General features: G+C 45.8%; 1 protein-coding gene across 2 annotated transcripts in view; it reads left to right on the top strand.

The window, feature by feature from the left end:
• ADAM19 (ADAM metallopeptidase domain 19) overlaps positions 1-20,485 on the top strand; it is a 98,512-nt gene that overhangs the window by 44,037 nt on the left and 33,990 nt on the right. For both annotated transcript variants that reach the window (XM_077780786.1, XM_077780785.1), the window contains exons 5-8: positions 3,413-3,489; positions 13,116-13,308; positions 13,974-14,039; positions 18,463-18,534. In XM_077780786.1, coding sequence (XP_077636912.1) covers positions 3,413-3,489; positions 13,116-13,308; positions 13,974-14,039; positions 18,463-18,534 — 408 coding nt within the window. The remainder of the gene's footprint in view (positions 1-3,412; positions 3,490-13,115; positions 13,309-13,973; positions 14,040-18,462; positions 18,535-20,485) is intronic.

Raw genomic sequence — 20,485 nt, 5'->3', positions numbered from 1 at the left:
TCCTGCCTTCCCAGCATGCCATCACAGGATTTGGGAGTCTCCTTCCCATAGGAGAGCACAGATACCTCCGATTTCTGGGGAACTGACTTTCCTTTTTTTAAAAACTTTTATTATTTTTTAAAAATGTATTTATTTTGAGAGAGAGAGAGAGGCTGGGGAGGGGCAGAGAGAGACAGAGAGAATCCCAAGCAGGTTCCACACTGTCAATGCGGAGCCGACTCAGGGCTCAAATCTCAGGAACTATGAGATCATGACCTGAGCCGAAATCTGGAGTCAGACACTCAATCTATGGAGCCACCCAGGCAGCATCCTCCCCGCAGCCCCCCGCCTTTTTTTTTTTTTTTTTAGTTTATTTATTTACTTTGAGAGAGACAGAGCATGAATGGGGAGGGGAAAAGAGAGAGGGAGAGAGAGAAAATCTCAAGCAGGCTCCATGCTGTCAGCACAGAGCCTGATGTGGGGCTTGAACCCACGAAACCATGAAATCAATACCTGAGCTGAAATCAGGAGTCGGAGCTTAACTGACTGAGCCACTCAGGTGCCCCTAGTTTCCCTTTTTTTGAAAAAATAAGAATAACAATATCTACCTCATAAGGCTGTGAGATTGTCAGAATTAAAAGGAAAAAATCGACATTAGTTTTTTATTCAGTCATAAGTGCTGGATAGATGTTATCCCTTATTGTTTGTAACAGCAAATGGCAGGATCATCATCACACACAATGATGTGTGTGAAAGCCCCTGGTAAATTTAAAGCATGTTACAAAAGTCAGTTGTTATGCTATTTCAGAGAGCACTCGGACAGTGAACACATCAGTCCAGGATGTACAAAGGGATCTTTCACTCTCATCCCTGGATTTGAATTCTCTTTATTTGTAGAGATACCTGGATTTTTGAAACTAGCTGATGCTCATGTCTGAACTTTTTGACTCCCGTCATTCCAATATCTGCGAACCCCTTTTACCCCATACAGGCCTGCCCCCCTCTTCCACCTGTGAATGATCCTGCGCTGTGGAGTTCATGGCCCCGTAGCTGAGTTCTAAGGATCAGGTTCAGAACCTGAGCATTTGATGATGTGTCCCCCAGGTCTCAGAATCCGGGGATGGGGGGAGAAACATGTGATAGTCTGGCATTTGCAAGCAGATACAATTGTGGCTGGAAAAAAGATTGTCCCTGCCTCACCTTGCTTCATAGGTGCAACACAGAGGCTTTCCTTTGTACTCCTCTGGTCAGGATCTGACTTGTTTGACGGCCAGAAGAATTTGATGCAAAGAGAGGGGCTGCTGCCTGCCCTCCTCTGGAGTGCCTGAGCACAAATGGGTGGAGGAGCCACGCTACTGGCCAGCGGGTTGTTGCCAGGTGGAAGGGCACCCACCAGGGGTCTGGAGACTGACTCTGAGCTGAGTGCCAGCCTGGCCCATGTCCTGTGATCTGGCTGTGTGGCTCAGCTGCATGGGACATAGAATTGGTGTGGCGATGACAGAGGATTCAGGATCTTGGTCGGCTTCCAGCTCCCTCGAGGCCACATTTTGCCTTTGACAAGGAGAATTTAATGCCTATAACCTGGTCACTCAGGTTTATTGCTGGCCACTGTGGGCCAGGTACCCTGACTAGGTCCTTGATGTACCATATTCTCATAGCCACCTCGTGAGTAGAGACTGAAGACGCTAGAGGTCTGAGAGACATTGTGAACTATTTGCGCCGCTGGCGGGTGTGGGAGCTTGCACTTAAATCTGTCCTGGCTGTGCCAAAATGCTTAACTTTAGTTAAGTTTAGTTAACTAAACTTTAGTTTCTTTAGTCCTCCTGCCGGCTGGGGATCAAGGAACAACTACCAGCAAGTGTGGTCCTGGTGATAGATCACTTGGACTATTCCCTAGGCTGATGCCCCAGATTTCTTTTTTTAAAGATTCTACCTACGCCCATTGTGGGGCTTGAACCCACAACCCCGAGATCAAATGTCCACGCTCCACGGACTAAGTCGGCAGAGCAGTCCATGATGCCTGGGACTTCTGATTGGCCCTGCTTGGGCATGGGTGGGGGGAATGAGAGAGCTCCTATGTCTGCAGCTACATAGCTTAAACCTTCTTAAGACCTTTGCAGAACTAGCTCTGCCCTGGGGATTTACCTTCTCTCTCTTCTGACCAGCTTATCTCTCTGGAACTATTGGGGGAGAAGCTTGGAGCAGTGCGTCCCTTGTTGGCGCCCTGTAAGGGACAGTCCTGGTTTGCACCCATCTGTCTGGTTTGTGCTTCAGTGCTCCCACAGCTGTGTTGGCTTCCTAGATGCTCCAGTTCCCCTACTTATAAAACACTCTGCTGGCACCTCTCAACTTTTACTTCAGGCCTCTATTCACAGTTTGTAATTAAATATTTGTATAGCTTTTTAATTAAGATTGGCTCTCACAAGCCCATATGTCCCAGAAAGGCTGGAGCCATGTCTCTTCGCTCCTTGTTGGGTCTCCCGGGCCTGGCTGGGGGTCTGGCGCCTCGTGCGGTGCTCGGCAGCTATCTGTAGTCATGAGGAGTCCAGCCAGGGTGGGAAGACCAGATGGCTGTGAGACATGCCAGTGGGAGAAGAGCATCAGAACTCCACGCATCCACGGATACAGGTGCCAAATCAAGTCTGATCCAGACGCGCAGGAACTCAGGGGAGGTGGGGAAGAAGTGGGGCTATCACATTCCCAAGGCTGCCGTAGCAAAGCACTGAGAACTCAGGAGTGTAAGATGCCGTTCCAGAGGCTGCAAGTTCAAAATCACAGTGTCAGCAGAGGGGCCAGGCTTCCTCTGTAGTCTCTAGGGAAGAATGCTTCCTCGGTTCTTCCAGCTTCTAGTGGCTCCTAGCCAAGTCTGTGGTGCTGCTTGGCCTGTAGTGGCATCTCTCTGATCTCTGCCACCATCCTCCAATGGCCTCTTCTCTCTGTCTGTCTGTGTCCTCTCCTCTTTCTCTAATAAAAAAAAGAATAAAGTCTAGTATGACTTCATCTTAATTTTTTGATATCTATAAAGACCTCATTCCAAATAAGATCACACTCAGATTCTGGGTGGACACTCATTTCAACTCTGCAGGGTAGTCACATATGTGACCCCAACCAGTGTTTCTTGCGGCCACATGTCCTGGAAAGAGCTCTGAACTTGAACTGAAGTCCTGGCTTCTCTGACTAGCAGGGAGACCCTCGGCAAATCTTTTTGCTTCTCTGAATCTTAACTTCTTCATCTGTTCAGTGGGGATGATGACATCTGGCCTGTCCCACCTCCCAGGACTATTATGAGGATCAAATAAAATGGTGGCTTGGAAAGCTCTTTGCAGACTGTAAGTTAGAATATATATAATCATCCCTGGCCTTCATGAGACATTAACATTGCCATGCTTATCAGTGTCCTTACGCCTGACCGCCCCCCTTTTCTCCTTGCTAGGACCACTGCTTTTACCACGGGACGGTGAGGAAGGCAGAACAGTCCAGCGTCACACTCAGCACTTGCCGGGGAATGAGGTAAGAGGCCCTGACAGTGCTGGGGGACACCTGGCACTCTCCCTAGACATGTAGCAGGGCTGGCCTTGGGCACGGACCTTGAGAAGCTGTCCATTGAGAGTGTATGCCAGCCAGTTCTAAGAAGGGCTGAGCTTGGGAAGGAAGAGGGGAATCCTAGATAATCCACATGTTCACTTGGATTGAGCTCTCTCTTTCTTAAGGAGCTTGAGTTCATTATTATTTAGGTATGGTGAAGCCATAGACCAGGAGATGACTGTCATTGAAAAAACAGTTTGTTATACTCAAGATCCCAAGGGGCACGCCACATAGGGAAGCATAGGGGTCAATCAGGGGTCAGGTTATGGGGGATAAGAGGATGTGGGCAAGAGTCTTTACTGTGGTTTTTACAGGAAGAAACAGGCAAGGCAAGGTAAGTATGCTTAGGATTGGCTACTTGTAATAACTCAGTGGAATCTGAGGCACAGCGGCTCTTCCCCATGTCTAGAACGCAGCCCTGGGATGACCAGGGCAGGGGGACAGTGACCCAGAGGTTGAGAGCCTGCATTTCAAATTTGTTTACCATTTCTAGGAATTGGCCAGTCCTGAGAAGGGCAAGGATTAAAGAATCAGAATGTGGGGCGCCTGGGTGGCTTAGTCGGTTAAGCGTCCGACTTTCGCTTAGGTCATGATCTTGTGGTTCGTGGGTTCGAGCCCCGCATCGGGCTCTGTGCTGACTGCCAGCTCAGAGCCTGGAGCCTGTTTCAGTCTGTGACTCCCTCTCTCTCTGACCCTCCCCTGCTCACGCTGTCTCTCTCTCCTAGAAATAAATAAAACATTTAAAAAAAAAATCAGAATATCAAAAATAAAAGACATGGTTCATACACTTGAGCGTTTATTCCCACTTCTCCTTTGCTCTTCTCTGGTAGAAGTACTTTAGGTGATAAAAAAAAAAAAAAAGGAAATGGGCAGTTAGTAAAAAAGGAGAGAGGAAGAGAAAGAGAAAGCCAGGTCATTTTCAAGAAGGTCCAACTAGGTGGCACAGTGGAAAGAGAATGGCTCTTCATTTTCTGAGCCTGACTCCCTGGGTTTGAGCCAGGAGCAGTTGACCAGCTGGGTGACCCTGGGCCTCAGTGGTCTCACGTGCAAAATGTGGGTGAGAGGAAAATGTCCCGAGTGTCCTGAGGAGTGAATGTGTTAATAGATCTCTAACATTCAGAACTGGTTGGCACATAGTAGCACTCAGTAGTCACCCGGCCTCTTGCTTCCTAGCTGTGTCGTTAGAGGGCTCGACATCAACATCCCCTGGGAGCCTCTTCAAAATGCAGTTTCTCAGGTCCCACCTAGAACAACTATATCATAATCTACATCTTACCGAGATCCCCAGGGGATTCGTGTGCACATTACAGTTTGTACCTGAGAATACTTGTTTCTCAAATACTTGTTTCTTTCCTCCAGCCTGTGCTAGAGCTTTGCATACAGTAGGATCCATACATGTATGTTGAAATAATAAATATAATTCATTTAGACTCTTCCCACTCTCTCTTTCTCTTGAAAAAGAGGTGAGGATCTGAAAAACCTGTATTATAATTGGCAATACTAATTGCCATGGTTTTAATTGCCTATACTACGTGGCACTTATACCCCAGTGTGTTGATGAATTGATACCATGGGGGGAAAAGGGCAAAACAGCCCTGATTTGTAGCATCTGCCAATATGCTGGTAGAACTACTCCCACTACGACCAATTTAAAGCTGTGAACATGACCTTATTGAAGGCAGCATTGGGAGGTATGCACAGGATGAGCTCTCATGAGCCAGTAGGAGGTGTTTCCACTTTGTACCCTTCCTCTCCTTTGGTCAGTTCATTCAATGACTGTTTCTTTCATTCAACAAATTAATATTGGGTGCCTATTCTGAGCCCAGGTCCTCTACAGGTAGCGGAAAGACAGACCGTGAAAAGTAATTTTCTGGGCCTCCAGTTTTTTCATCTGTAAAATGGGCATTGATGATAGGCATGGTAGACAATGTTAGTGCTATGTTAACTCTACAGACATCTGGGATTATTATCATTTTATAACAGGGAAGCCATGCTAAGACTTAACCCAGGCTCATATGCAAGAGCAAGGCCCCTCATGCTGCAGATCCCATGTGTCTGTTTATAAATTGGACCATGTCTCCTCTGTAAGGCCTCATGGTGAGTCTGCCAGAGGGAATTAGGCAGGAAACAAGCTTTGGCTGGACGACCATAACGTGGCTCCAGATCATCTGCTCAGATGACCTGGTTGAGCCAAGCCAGTTGGCCTCCCAGTGGTGTTTACAGGCCCAGCCACCACCACCTGCAGTCTGCAAGTAAACAATGTCTCTCCCAAGAAGGAAGAAGGGGAACATGCAGGTGTGACTTGCTTCTCTCTTCCTCTTCCTCTGTCTCCGTGGTCTGGAGCAGTGGGAACTTGGCTTGGCCTCTTGCAAATCATTCCCGCAGCCGTGCTGGCAGGGGGAAACCGGGTGAGCCGTCCGTGTGTTTCTGTTTTGCATGCTTCCCTCTGGTGGGGTCCACTCATCTGACTTTCCCAGCCTTCTCACCACAACACCTTAAGAATTTATGGGTATCTGTGGGCCCGACTGACCTATGAGACAGAGGCGCATGCCAGATGTTTCGATTCACTCTAGAGAAGGAGCAGCTGCAGCAGCAGCAGTCTTCCAACCCACGTAACCCCCAAGTCACTCCCCAGACTCATAAAGCGATGCTGCAGTGAAAAAATCTCCATAGTGATTGTGCTTCTCTCCCGGGAACATGCCCCTCGTGACTGGAGAAAATAGGTAGGATTTATACCAAATGTAGTCTTCAGGCTGATGATACACGTACAGAAGAGTTCACGTGAATTTCCAGATTGTTGCTGGGTCCCCTCTTCCCTCCCAAACAGTACTTTGGGTGATTTTAATTGAAGCAGTAATACATGATCATAGTAAAAGCAAATTCAGAAAGTACAAAAGAGGGTATAATGAAAGACAGGTTTCTCTTTCACCCAGGACTTTCAGGTTCCTCCCACCCCAGAGGTAGCTGTTGTTACCAGTTTCTTATTTATCCTTTTAAAAATACTTTTGCAAAAAAAAAAGAACATCGGAATGTCATATATTGTTTTATAATCCTATTTGGGTTACTGACACCTTTGAGAATCGCGTGGCTGCTGTGGATATTTATACAATACACCAGTAAAAAGTGAAATACCATTTCACTAGGGATGCTGGGTGTCCATGCCCCCCAGGCCTGTCTCTGATTAATGACTCATCCTTTAAATGTGTGCCTGACTTCTCCATGTACAAATGCTTTGCAAAGTAACACACAGTGTAACTGTGGGGAGGGATGATTGTTTGTGAAGAAATCTAGAGAGTACTGAGATGAAGTGAATGTGAGTGAGTCTGTGGGTTCTGGGAGACACACTGTGTGCATGCGTGTGTGTGTGTGCCCCTAGTTCACTGTCTGTCATCAAGAGAGGTATTGATTGCAAAAAACCCATTCTTTTAAAGTTTATTTATTTTGAGAGAGAAAGCGAGGGGTGCAGAGAGTGAGGGGGAATCTTAAGCAGGCTCCATGCTCAGCACAGAGCCGGATATGGGGCTCGATCTCACGAACTGTGAGACCATGACCAGAGCCAAGATCAGGAGTTGGACACTCAATCGACTGAGTCACCCAGGCACCCCAAAACATTTTTTTACCCCATTGATAAGTTGTTTATTTTTAAAGAAAATTCTTAGTAAAAATTCTTATTGCATAACTAGTGTGTTAAACATTCAAATAATCCAGAAGTATCAAGTTAAAAGAAGTGTAAGTTCTTTATCCTGGTGCACGGTCCCATCCAATTGCATCCCCACATATAATCACTCTTGGGGGTGTACATAACTGCAAGACACACCTGTGTATATACCTGGTGTTTCTTAATCCAAATGAGATTACCCTGTACATAACATTCTGTAATTTTTTTCCCAACTTAACATTATGTCTTAGGCACATACAGATCTATCTCATTCTTTGCATGGCTGCATAGTGTCTTATGTACACATGTCTGGCAAGTTCTGTTACAGAGAAGGATATACAATAAACCATCTGTGGATTTTATTTGATGCTTCACTTGTACAGCAGCTCTGTCCTCAAAACTCTGGGGCCCCCACTCATTGTGGTTATACCTCACTCCTGCCCAGGACTCAGGTCTGTGAGAGAGGCCAGGGAGAAAGAATATGAGATTAAAAGTGAGTGCAAGAGCATGTGTGCTTGATGGCCCAGAAGGAGCTCAGAACTTAGAGTCAAGGAGCCCGAGTTTTGAGAGCTAGCTCCATGCCTCCTGGCTGTGTGATTTCTAGCTTTCCCTCCCCAAATCATTTTCTCTTTGTCTTTACCTTAGCTGGGCTGGCGCCTCCCATGGGCCTTACTTAGTTTTATCGATGTTGCTCATAGTGCAAGGGCTGCAGGTGGGAAGTGGAGGTGGAGGCTGGTGTCAGGGCCCCACTGGGGAGTGAGGAGCCTATGTATCACAAGACTGGGCTCTGACCCCCTGGCTCTAGCTACTGACCTTGGCAAGTTCCTTCTTCTCTGGACTTTGTTTCCTCTCATCTGAGAAATGAAAGTAGATCAGGTCACACAAAGGACTTCTGTTTTGGAAATTCTGTGTTGCAGAGAGAGTGGTGGGTCTCAGGGAGCTGGGTGCCTGGGGCAGAAGGAGGTGGCTCATAAGCACATGGCAGTCCATCCTTATCTGCCGCTTTGCCAAGAAGTGGTGCGGGCTTTCCCTTTTGAATCTCTGGCCTTCCTTCTGAAGAACAGACGACAAATGCTACCTGTGTGTCAGGCACAGAGCACGTCCTCACAGGGCAATACCATTCAGTCGTGACAGGTGTAGATTCTGGACTCAAGCCATTCCTGGCATAAAACCTGACAACTCAGGGCACCTGGATGACTCAGTCGGTTAAGTGTCCGACTTTGGCTCAGGTCATGATCTCAGAGTTTGTGATTTTGAACCCCGCATCAGGCTCTCTGCTATCAGAACAGAGCCTGCTTTGGATCCTCTCTCTCTCTCTTTGCCCTTCCCCCACAATCTTTCTCTCTTGCTCTCTCTCTCAAGAATAAATAAACATGAAAAAAATATTTAAAAAACTGACAACTCACTTTAGATCTCTAGTGTTGGTTTTCCCACTTATAAAATGGGAACAATCATGACATCATTGGTGGATTTACATTAGGTGATGAGTGCAAGCTCTTTGAGAGCAGGGACTCTTTAGGCTGCATTCCCAGCGCCTAAAACAGCTCCTGGCACATAGTAGATTCAATATATATGTGTTGAAGGGCTACCGAATGGCTGTCTGTTAGTTCAGTCAATTATCACAGCCATGGTGTGAGCTGGCCAGCATTACTGACTTAGCATAATGCTAGGAGACAGCAGAACCAGAGTTCAGACCCAGGTGCATCTCCCTCCTGAGCCCACACTCTCCACTTGTGCCTTGTGCATGTCACTTATGTGCCTCTTTCCTTCTGTGCTGCATTTGATGTTCCCAGTAACTCTTTCTCCTTGGATGCGGTCTGGGGAGGGGGGGGAGGGGAAGAAGGGTAACAGGGTGGTTACCTCTTAGGACAGCTCTGAGTGTAAGGACGTGAGATGTGTCCCTTGGGTTTAGCTCTGAGTGGACACATTCCCAGGAAGCAGTTCGTCATGCCTGTTTCCTTCAGGGGTGCATTTGGGTAAGTCCTGTGGTTGTTCAGGAGTTAAACACGAATTATCCGCTGCTGCCTGCCTCTCCTACACTGCCAGGGTTCCTCTGTATAATTTCATTTATATCAAGCTCTTAACAATGAGAAATAGGCTGGAGACTGGATTTGAGTATGGCGTGTGAGGGCCCAGCCACCCAGCCTCCTGGACCCCCCTCCTGTGACCCCTGGCTAAGCTCTGCCAGTGCTTACATTTAGCAAATTAGATCAACTGAGGCTCCTGGAAAGATAAATGGCCCGTAGGTGCTCAGGGAGAGCAGCTAGCAGGATTTTGGGGTGGTGGTAGGGGAGGGCCCCAGAAACTGGAGTCTCAGAAACCCCCTCCCCCACCATCTTCAAAGCTGGTGCTCACTGTAAAGTGCTCCCGCTTGTGCCAGCTTCTCCTCCAAACCAGGCAGTCTGGGAGGCTTGCTGCTGTGCCATGGGGAGAGTTGCCAAGGAACACAGTAGAGGGAAGGGAGGGAGTGGCCAGGAGTCTTATTGCTGGAAGGACCTTTGGTGTCCTTCTGAGCCTGTGCTTCTCAAAGTGTAATCTGTTCACTCTCTGAAGCAGTGTCGCCTGGGGCTTTGTGAAAAGACAGGCTCCTGACACGGAGCCTGGGCTGCAGGCCAAACTTCCTGAGTGTAGCTGCGCAGGGAATTACCGGGGGACTTGTTTACAGTGCAGATGCTCTGGCCTACAGAATCTGAGTCTTCTACATCTGTATTTAAAAAAAATTTTTCTAATGTTTATTTATTTTTGAGAGAGAGAGAGACACACACAGTGTGAGTGGGGGAAGGGTAGAGAGAGGGAGATACAGAATATGAAACAGGCTCCAGGCTCTGAGCTGTCATCACAGAGCCTGATGCAGAGCTGAACCCACGAGCCATAAGATCATGACCTGAGCTGAAGTCAGACGATAACCGACTGAGCTACCCAGATGCCCCTCCTACATCTGTATTTTTAATACACTCTGTAGAATATTCTAATAGATCGCTCTGAGAGCTCTGATCCTGGAGATCTCTGACCCATAGGTTTGGAACTCACTGATGGAGGCAGACAGCATAGAGGTTAAGGACATGGGGTCCGGAGTCTGCCAGACCTTAAATCTTTGGCTCCAGATATGTATCAGATCTTGCTATTTAATCTCCCTGGGGCTCAGTTTCCTCATCTATAAAATGGAACTTATGATGGTGCCTTTATAACACTGATGAAATAAAAATGATGATTATATTCAGAGTGCCTGGCCTATGGTATATACTCAAAAAACGGCATCTAAAAATGAAAAGTAGGGGGCACCTGGGTGGCTCAGTCGGTTAAGCGTCCAACTTTGGCTCAGGTCATGATCTCTCAGTTGGTGGGTTCAAGCCCCGCATCGGGCTCTGTGCTGAGAGCTAGCTCAGAGCCTAGAGCCTGTCTTCGGATTCTGTGTCTCCCTCACTCTCTGACCCTCCCCCACTTGCACTGTCTCTCTCTCTTTCTCTCAAAAATAAATAAAACATTTTTAAAAAGTAGACTAAATGCCTCCTTTGTCTTCTTATCTCCCAGCAGATTGATATCTTACTTCAGACAAGCCAATTGTACCTCAGGGGGAGTTTCTGGTGGCGTCACTTAACTGGGGATGTTTTTTGACTCACTCTACAGGGCTATTGTTACGCAGGCAGTGTGAGATCATGGTTAAGGTTATGGGACCTAGAACCAGACTGCTTAGATTCTTACTACTTGTGTGACTTTGGGTCAGTTTATTAACCTCACCTAGCCTTCATGTTCTTATTTGTATAACAGGGATAACATTTGTAAAGATCAGAAATGTTGGTGTGGATGATAAACTACTCAGCATAGTGCCTGGACCATACATAGCCTCTATATAGCCACCATGATTATTATTATTCACCAGGCACCAAACTTTGACTTGATCTCAGTTCTATTTGGCCCAGAGGCTTGTTCAAGCGATGCCTAGTCAACTACACTGGAACTTTCACTGGTTGTTATGTGGAACTTTCCACTCATGGGGTGTTATCTTCAGAGCCACCACCTGATGCACACAAAACCATCATCTGATTTGCTCTCAAGCCCTCTGTTTCCAATGTTTGGAGTCGTTGGGGGAAACTGAGTTGACGGGAGGGGCCCTGGTCAGTCGAGATGAGAAGAAAGCTTGGGAACAGGATGCCCGCAGTGGCTCTGCCCTCTGCCCTTTCCTGTCTGGACTCAAGAGCGGATGTGGCCCTTGCTCTTTGCCCCACTCCCACCCCCAGCTGATCAGGGCGCACCTTGGGTGTCCTGCTGAGGGGCTAGTCCAGAACTGCTGCGTCAGCCTGGGTGAGGCCGCCAGGAAGTCGTCAGGCTCCCTGGCACCGGAATGAGGTCAGCCAGGATGGATTCCAGGAAGGGCTGCTGCTGATCAGAGGCTGACGCTATCTCCCCCACAAGCATCACGGGCTCTTCCCAAAAGGCAAAACCTGGGCAGGGATTTGAGGGCGTAGGGCTGGAGGTGGAAGCCTGGACAGCCAGAGAGAGGTCCTGCCAGTTTGGAACGACAAAGACTGATCTGGAGATACTTGAGCTTTTGAACGTTCTGGATAGAGGAGGGCCCGAGGTTCGGAGCTCATGAAATGCTACTGATGCTTCAAGACTTCTTACTGAGCTCCTTCCTCCCCCAGAGCCCTGACTGAGTACATTTGCTTGCTATAGTTTTCTTCTCACTGCATCAAAGATGGCAAATACCTGCTACGTGGGCCTCTACTCACCCTTCCATTGATTATTTGTGATAGTGATTGATAATAAGTCATGGCACTCTTTCTCCCCTTCTTGAGATAAAGCTCTTGGAAGCCTCATTGACATAGCACTCCCAGGCAGCTGTGTCCAATCCATCAGTGTTAGGAACTATGAAGTCTTTTTGCTGTCTCTGTTATATACTCTAGTGATTTATTCCCATGTTCAGAGTCTAAGCTCCGTGGGGGCAAGCACTTTATCTGTCTTGTTCACATCTCCATCCTTATCAACTAGTCTGATGCCTGGCACATAGCAGGCACTCAGGAAATACTTGTGGAATGAATGACTGCCCTCCAGTGAGCTGTGAATTACTCAAGGACAGGGATTATGTCTAAGTCATATCTAATACAGAGTAAGGGTTCATTGAGTGAAAGAATATAATGAATGAACACATGTCCTTATTCTGAGTTCAATGTTTGTATCTCTAACCAAGAGAAAAGAGTAGTTACATGTCCTTGGTTATGGACATAACTTCACTAAAGAGCAGCCTTGGTGAGGCTAGTAGGCATGCCATCGGTGATGCCTCTAGCTTTGGTTTCTGTACACAGAAATCTTTCCATTTAGTCATTTGGAGTCCTGATAAATTAGCAAATTATCATTTGCATTTACACATGGGGAAACTGAGGCTTAGAGTGATTTCTTTCTTTTAAAGAGGTTTGTTGAAGTCCATTTGACTGCTTAATGTTGGAGCTGAGACGAGAACTTGGGTCTCCTCACCTCCAGGCCAGTGTTTCCTTTCCAGTCACCATACCGTCTTTTTCTGAGTCTATAAAGTTTTGACTTTTGATTTGTCATATGCCATGTTTGAATTTAAGACACTTTTTGGAATCATAGTCTCATCATCCTTTATGTTACTAACTGTCACAGGTGAACCTTTATAGAACCTTTACACTTATTCATAACAAGCTTTTAGAACATGAAATTGTGTGCCACCTTTCATACACATATGCATTTCTCTGGAGAGGAAGTCTAAGTTTGCACCAGATTCTCACCCAAAGGTTCCTGACCCACAATAAGGTTAAGAACCAATGATCAAAACCAACATATCGTTTTTGCATATGGGGAAACTGAGGCCTGAACAAGAGACTTTTCCAGGACCGTAATCTTTGACCAGAGATTCTGTTTCTTCCATTGACAGAGGACTGATTGCGGTGAGCAGTAACCTCAGCTACATCATCGAGCCCCTGCCTGGCAATGAGAGCCACCACCTTATTTACAGATCTGAACATCTCAAGCTGCCCCTGGGGAGCTGTGGGCTTGAGCACTACAAGTCCACCACCAGGGACTGGGTCCTTCAGTTTACGAACCAGACCAAGAAAAGACCTCGCAGGGTGAGTCTCAGTGCAAGAGTCAACCTGGGGATAGGCTTGTTCCCTCTGAGGATCCTTACTTTGAATCCAGGAGTATTTCTAAATTAAAAGAGTTGGCCAAGAAGGAGGAAATTGCCTTTCTTTTATAGTCTAAGTTATCATCTTGTTCACTGCTGTGAGATACTCTTGTATTAGATGGAATATCTGCTTTTGGGAAAAACACTATGACATTTAAAACACCCTGAGATGCTGATTTCAGAAACTTTAAAATGTGAGAAAAAAATTTATGCCTCCTTTTTTGGAATAGCCACTTAACCATATGCACAAAATGCTTGTATTTATGTATGCTGAAAATAGAGCTATATGGTTTAAATGCTTTTTGGGAACTTGACTTTCAGCATGTTCCCTCACAGTATGTTGGCCTATGTACTAGGCAGCCAAGCTCATTATTTTCTGAGTATAAAGAGACTAGACTCATAGTCTCAGAGCAGCCCCAGCAATAACCAAGATGGCGGGAGGTAGGTATAGTAAGGGTAATGGCGACTGCAGCCAGAATGGCTCGAGTGCCAAGTGGAAAGTTAGTAACCAGCACTGCTTATTAACTAGTGCTATTTCTTAGCAGTTTTTCAAAATGAAGAAACACTCACCATTTCTACAGTTCTGATCTGCATATATCTCTTTCTTAGATGAAAAGGGAAGATATACACTCCATGAAGTATGTGGAACTTTACCTTGTGGCTGATTATGCAGAGGTAAGGGGGAGGCAAGGGCGTTTTTTGGTGTTTTGTTTTTTTTTTTTGCAGAAAAGCTACTCTTTTGATAGCTTCCATTACAGGCTTCAAACCACTTTGGGGGAAATGCTGAAACATTCATCTTTCTCCAGTTTGTCATGTGATTTTGGCTTTAAATCTGACCAAGGGCTCTTTTTGCTATTTTAAATAGTTGGGGGGAAAACAAAAAACAAACAAATTTTAAAAAAGGAAAAATCTCCTCTGACTCAATACATTACTCAGATAGAAAATCAGGTAACTAGTGTTATTTAGATTAACATTTTTTAAATTGAGTCTAAAGATCTTTAGGTTTTTGTGCTTAATCTTAGGGAGTCCATAAATTCTCTATAAAAATTAAAAAAATTTTTTTGCAAAGATAAAAAGTATATTTGCAATCATCTGATTGAATATAATTTCCCAGCCCATGTGTGGGTCCATTTTTATAATCATGTTGGTACCAAATGAGAGCCAGGTTCCCAAAGCATCAGTAGAACCTGGGAATCTGTGAGATGCTAATTCTTGGGCCCAACCCCAGACCTGCTGAGTCCTAATCTGTGGGGCTGGGGCCCAGGAATCCATGTTTTAACAAGGCCTCTGGGTGACTCTGTACACAGGAAAGTTTGAGAACTACTGGCCTAAGGAAAAGCTGTCTACCTGATTCTATACTTCTCAAATCAGGCCAGGTTCTCATGGGCCTTGGCTTCTAAGATTTGGCGAACACTCATCTCACTCTTTTCATTTCATTTGTTAATCAACGATATCATGATTTTCTCTCTTACGTGTCAAGCACAGTGCTTGGCCCCAGGAGATTAAGACAGACCTGCCCCTGACATCAGAGTTTACAGCAGGAGCACAAAATCTCTATAGTTTCAAGTGTGGTAACTGCCAGGATCGATCTTTATAGAGGATCAGAGCTAAGATAATGAGAGGTGCAACATGGCTTTGGGAATTGGGGTAAGCTCCCAGGGGGTGATGTTGAAGCTGACACCTGAAGGCTGGGTTCAGGTTTCAGAACATATATTTGCCTAAATTAGTCTTATTTCACCCCAGTTCTCAGTTTATGTAGTGACTCACCCACAACTAAGCACATTTTGGCATGGAAAGGCACGATGAGCTGAACACTCACCATATTCTAACACTGCTGCCTTGCCTGGGATTCCCCAGAGCTCTGTCTGTCTCACTCCCCATCCAGATGGCGTGGTTAGCAGCTCCCCGGAAGGAACTCATCCCAAAGCCATCACTGGGCTTTACCTAGTCCACAGTCCCAAAGCACAGATTGTAGAGCAGTGTGGGTTATGGGGACAACACTAGGCTTCTAGCCTGAAGAGCTGCCTTCAAGAGTGTTACTGGCAGGAGCAGGTGGCCTTGCACTGCCTTAAAGGACAAGGAGTTGTGAACAAGGCAGAAAAGTGGAGGTGAAGGGCATTCCAGGCCAAGGGAACATCATGCTCTGCTTTGAGAAAAATTTAACTTCGTAACTGATGTCAGTATTGGTTTTTCCAGCAGCCTTTCCTTTTTTTTTCTTTTTTCTTTTTGTTTTCCTTTCCAAAGACTGGTGTGTGTGTAGGATAGGAGAGTGGTGTGGGGAGCAAAATCTAAAGCTGATTTAAAAACCAAAGCTCCGTGGTCATGGGGAGAGGTAACAGACGCTGGGCCCTGCCCAGCAGGACTGCCTCGTAGTGAGAGAGCTGAGTTCCTCTGACTCCAGGACATTTTTCCATTTAAGTTTTTATTAGATGATCTAAGATCATCTAATACAGTGGTCTTGAAACTTTTTTTTTTGACCACAGAATCTTTTGTTCGGATGAAAGCCCCTGGTACCCCGCTGCTCTAATGTAAAGGTGGGGTGGATCCTCCCCTCTGGGCCCTGCACTCTCCCCAGTGGAATCTTGCTGCAGGATTCTAAAACCTACTGGGCGTGAAACTCGGGAAGCTGAAGGAATGGGGGCGGGGTAGGGAGTGGGCATCTTCAGTCTCCTGACCTTCAGGGTCACAACAAACCCCCCAGAGGAAAAGGGGCTCCCAAGGTGCGTCTAGGACTGGGATGTGGTCTAGAGCCATCTTCCTGTGGCAGAGTAGAGAGCCTCCAGCACCAGCCTCAGAGGCATTGGTGACAGGCCATGATTCATGCAGCCTGTGCATCGGGGATGTGCTCATTTCTCAGGATCCTGGACGTTGAATGATTCACCGGAAGGGGATATAATCAGCCAGTCTGGGTTCACAGGCTCACAACCCCCATCCCCACCCCCACCTCCCCACACCACTCCTCCCTGATTCCCTTTTCAAGTGATCTCTCATCCTCTGCAGGGAGAAATGTATTCCTGACAATTAATTAATCTGAGAGGTTGGGACGACAACGCAGGGGAGGGCTGCCTTATCCGTGATTTACAACCTGATGCTGAGACAGACCAGACTCCTTCTCTGGGCTCTGAATTCAGTGCAAGGAGCAGAGCTGCAGAGAGAGAGAGTGTGTTGTTGCAGTAAAAAGGACCAGGCAGCTGCTTACTCCCTGGGCCTAGGTGGGAAGGCCTGGGGTGGTTCTGTGTTTATTCAGTCTTCAGGTGAAACAGGAAATCTAGGCAGGGAAAGGACAAGACAGGATAGTTGTAAAAATAGGCATGCCAAGTGCTTTCATGCTCTGGACAGAATGTGGGGTAGTTGGGAAAGGCCAGGTGATCGACCATGTTTTACTTCCTGCGTCACCCTAGAAAGTACTAGGCTGAGATATTTCTTTCTTTAGATCAGGGGTCTGCAAATTATAGCCTATGGCCAAAACCAGCCCGCTACATTTTTTAAAATAGAGTTCTACTGGAGCAAATGCTTCCTGCTATATCTATTGTCCATGGCTGCTTTTGAACTGTACTGGTACAGTGGAGTAGTTGAGATAACACAGTGTGTCCACAAAGCCTCAAATATTTATGGCCTGGCCATTTGCAAAAAGTTTGCTATTCCTGCTTGAGATTCTTCTGGACAACATGGTATATTACTTAAACTCCAGTGAAATCTGATGTTCTAATAAATATTCAGTAAATGCTACAGCACTTTCTCTGCAGGAAGACCACTTTAGAAATGGGAAGACTCCATAAAGAGAAACTTCAGGATTCACAAGTCATAGGTCCAAGTCATGGGGCTTTGCACTGAATTTAACTTTGTAGAAAGCAATGGTGAGACGATTGACAGTTCTGATGAATAACAGTTCTAAGAAAGCCCAGGAAAGCCCAAAAGCAGTGGGAGAATAGGAAACGGTGGGTTTCTCCCCTGTATCATGGCTTGGAACACTCCCATGCCGACGAATATCCCAGAGTGTTTTATTTGGCTGTTCTTTGTGTTTTTTGCTTGGATATTTTTGCAGGATAGGGTGGAGGAAGGATGTGAAGGGTTGGAATTAATATAAGTGTGTATAAGCTAAATCACATAGGTTTTTATACAATAATAGCAGCATACTGGGAGACGCCCATCATTTGCAAATTTACATTGCAATTGTAGCAAATTTTATCTTTACACTGTGAACTTTTCCTTCATCATTGAAGCTGAAAGAGATCTATCCCATTCAGGCAGGAATGATAAATGTGAGGCTACATACTGAAATGTCTCCTTCCTGGTACCCATGGCAGACATTTATAATAGAGCACAGCACTCTTTCCTGCTGAACCCTATGTAGTCTCAGAATCCTCAGAATTTTTCTCACTGTAGAAGGCACTGCCCTCAGTCTGAGCGGCATGCAAGATAAAGCCTATATTCCAAGGGCTTAGAGGCCTTAGACACACATGGGTCTGCCATTCTCGTATACAGTATTTATGCGCCCATTTTAATTGTGTACTCCTTAAGTACAGAATCTGCCATTGTTGTTATTTCTGGCTCTCTTTCTGTTTTAATTTAAGGTCCTCAAGGCCAGTACCAGGATCTCACACACTGTATCCTACCTAGTCCCAAACACAGTGCCTTGTACATGGCAGACATTCATCAGCAATTTGATCAGTGTTGATTGATCACATGTAGGGAAGCCTCATGAGATCCCTGTGATGATGGCTTCATGTTGGGGTGATGACCAAAGCAAGGACCAGATTGGTCTCACTTCTAAGCCCCCATGAGAGTTTGCAGGAGACCTGGTAATTTGGAGGACAGAAGAACAAGTTTGATTTCAAGGACTGGAGGAAGATAATTCAGTTCACTACACAACTACTACATGCCTACTGTGTGCCTGGCACTGAGCTGGTAGTTGGGGATACCAAGATGAATGTGATCCAGGTTCTGCCATCCCTAAGCTGTGGGGGCAGGAAGGAGGAAGTCATATAAAAATAACTGCTCATAGAAGACTGGAGAAAATAAAAGCTAATTGAAAGACAAGAAATGGGGCACAGGAAGGGGTTCTGGGGTCTCATGTAGCTCTGCTTGTTCCATTTAGTTTCAGAAGAATCGACGAGACCAGGACGCCACCAAACACAAGCTCATCGAGATCGCCAATTATGTTGATAAGGTGAGACCAGGTGTGTACTTGTGGGAAAGGTGCCAGCACCTTAGAGGGGCTGCAGGGCAGGAGATCACATGACACCTGAGCTACCTCATGGATTGGTCACCCCAGCCAGTTTCTGAGAGGCAACAGCAATGGTATAGAGGCTCAAGGTGGTCATGACAAAGCCCTCAACTATGTGACCTTAGCCAGGTAACTTACCTTCTTTGGGTTGCAGTTTTGGTTTGTTATGTTTTTAATTTACAAAGTAGAGGGCTTGGTTCAAACCAGTGGCCTGCAATTATTTTTGTTTCTTGGGGGGAATCCTTCTTTTAAATGAAATCGTATGCCAATGTCTAATATAAAAGTCGGATGAAAACAGACTGCTCTAAACCAAAGCAAGGGTGAGGATCCAGAGTGCTGTCCTCTCGCTTCTTCCCCTCACCCCTGCAATGGTTGCTGGGTAACCTAGTTTAAGAATGCTTTAAGGTTCAAAACAAAACAAAAAAAAAAGAAACAAGAAAAGAATGCTTTAAGGTTCAAAACAAAACAAACAAAAAAAAGAAACAAGAAAAGAATGCTTTAAGGTTCTCTAAGGTTCCTTCCAGGTATAAAGCCCAGAAATTTTCTGACTTAGGGGAGAATTGAGGTAGGTCAGCATAGGTAAGTACAGGGCGTTAGAAGTCGAGTGGGTTGTTTTGGGCCAACCTGTATAGTCTCTGTCTGTAAAATGATTAAAAAATTATTTGTCTCTTAGAAAGTCTGTGTGAATAGTTAGCTTTCCTTGATCAGGCCCTTTTAAACATGCTCTTAAGAAATACCCAAATTCTTGAATTTTACTAGAACAGGCTGGTCTGGGACTTGGAAATACTTTGTTTATGTGAAACTACAAAATGCAATGGAAAAGATAACCTTAAATTACAGTACCCTTTTGATAGGCTAGTAGTAAATAGTTTTTAAAAGTAGATTTTAATATGTTTGGGGTCATGGGTATTTTTGAGAATCTGAAAACATTTATTGTATAATTTCAGGACACTCATAGCACTTTTGAGGCTTAGATCTGGGCCTGTTAGGGATTCATGGATCCCAGGGGAAATTATTTTTTTCTAGATATTAATAGATAAGGAAGAGAACTTAAATATTTTTTTTATGGATTTTCAAGCAAATTTGCTCGTGTTCTGAAGTCATCAGGTGGGAGAGTCTGTGGTCTGTGTTTTTGTTCTGCCCTAGATGGCTCTGGAAACACTGGTCAGTGGTCAGTGACAGGTGAAAGTCAAACATTGGCATTTCCTGAAAGGAAGGACTCTAGGGACACAGTTCAGTCCTCTTTCTAGCTCTCAATTCATTCAACAATAACATTCAAATGATTCTACATCCCAAACACTCAACATCTGGGAAAACAAGAAAAGCTTGTTTCCTGGGGGGTAGACAGAGGAGGCCGACCCTGACATCTATTGTTCTGGAGACTCAGCAGGTGGGAGGCTTGCTGGGTCTCTCCTTTGTGGACTCTCCAGCTGGTCTGCGTGGTAGAACCAGGGGCGCTGATGGGACCTGGAAGAGAGGCGACACCAAGCTCCAGCCCTTCCTCGAAGCCCCGAGCCTTGCTAGTGGCTCCCTTCTGTCGAGCAATCTTGGTTTTCTCCTCAGCAGCTGATGTTAGTCACTCCAAGTGGGGTGAGGGAAGGCAAACCCACTTCTCTGAGTCTTGCTGACCCAGCTGCTTGAACTGAACCGTTGTTGAACTAAAACTGGAATGAATCACACTAATTTGCTGAATCATGAACCCAATCCCAAATGTTTTTTCCTTAACTGTGAAAAAGCCAAGTTTCCGTCCTCAAAAGCTCCCTCACGAAGCAAGTTCAAACTGGAATCCAAGCTCTTTGTTTTCTGTAATGATTGACCTGGCACAAAACTGGAAAATTGAAATTCCCTTTTAAATCTACTGATATTTCACCAGACCCGGAGCCTGTCTTCTGAT

This window comes from Crocuta crocuta, unplaced genomic scaffold (assembly GCF_008692635.1).
Source record: "Crocuta crocuta isolate KB4526 unplaced genomic scaffold, BGI_CrCroc_1.0 scaffold343, whole genome shotgun sequence".
Classification (NCBI taxonomy): domain Eukaryota; kingdom Metazoa; phylum Chordata; class Mammalia; order Carnivora; family Hyaenidae; genus Crocuta; species Crocuta crocuta.
The sequence above is the reverse complement of the archived record's forward strand: the minus strand, read 5'-3'. Positions and strand labels throughout refer to the sequence as shown.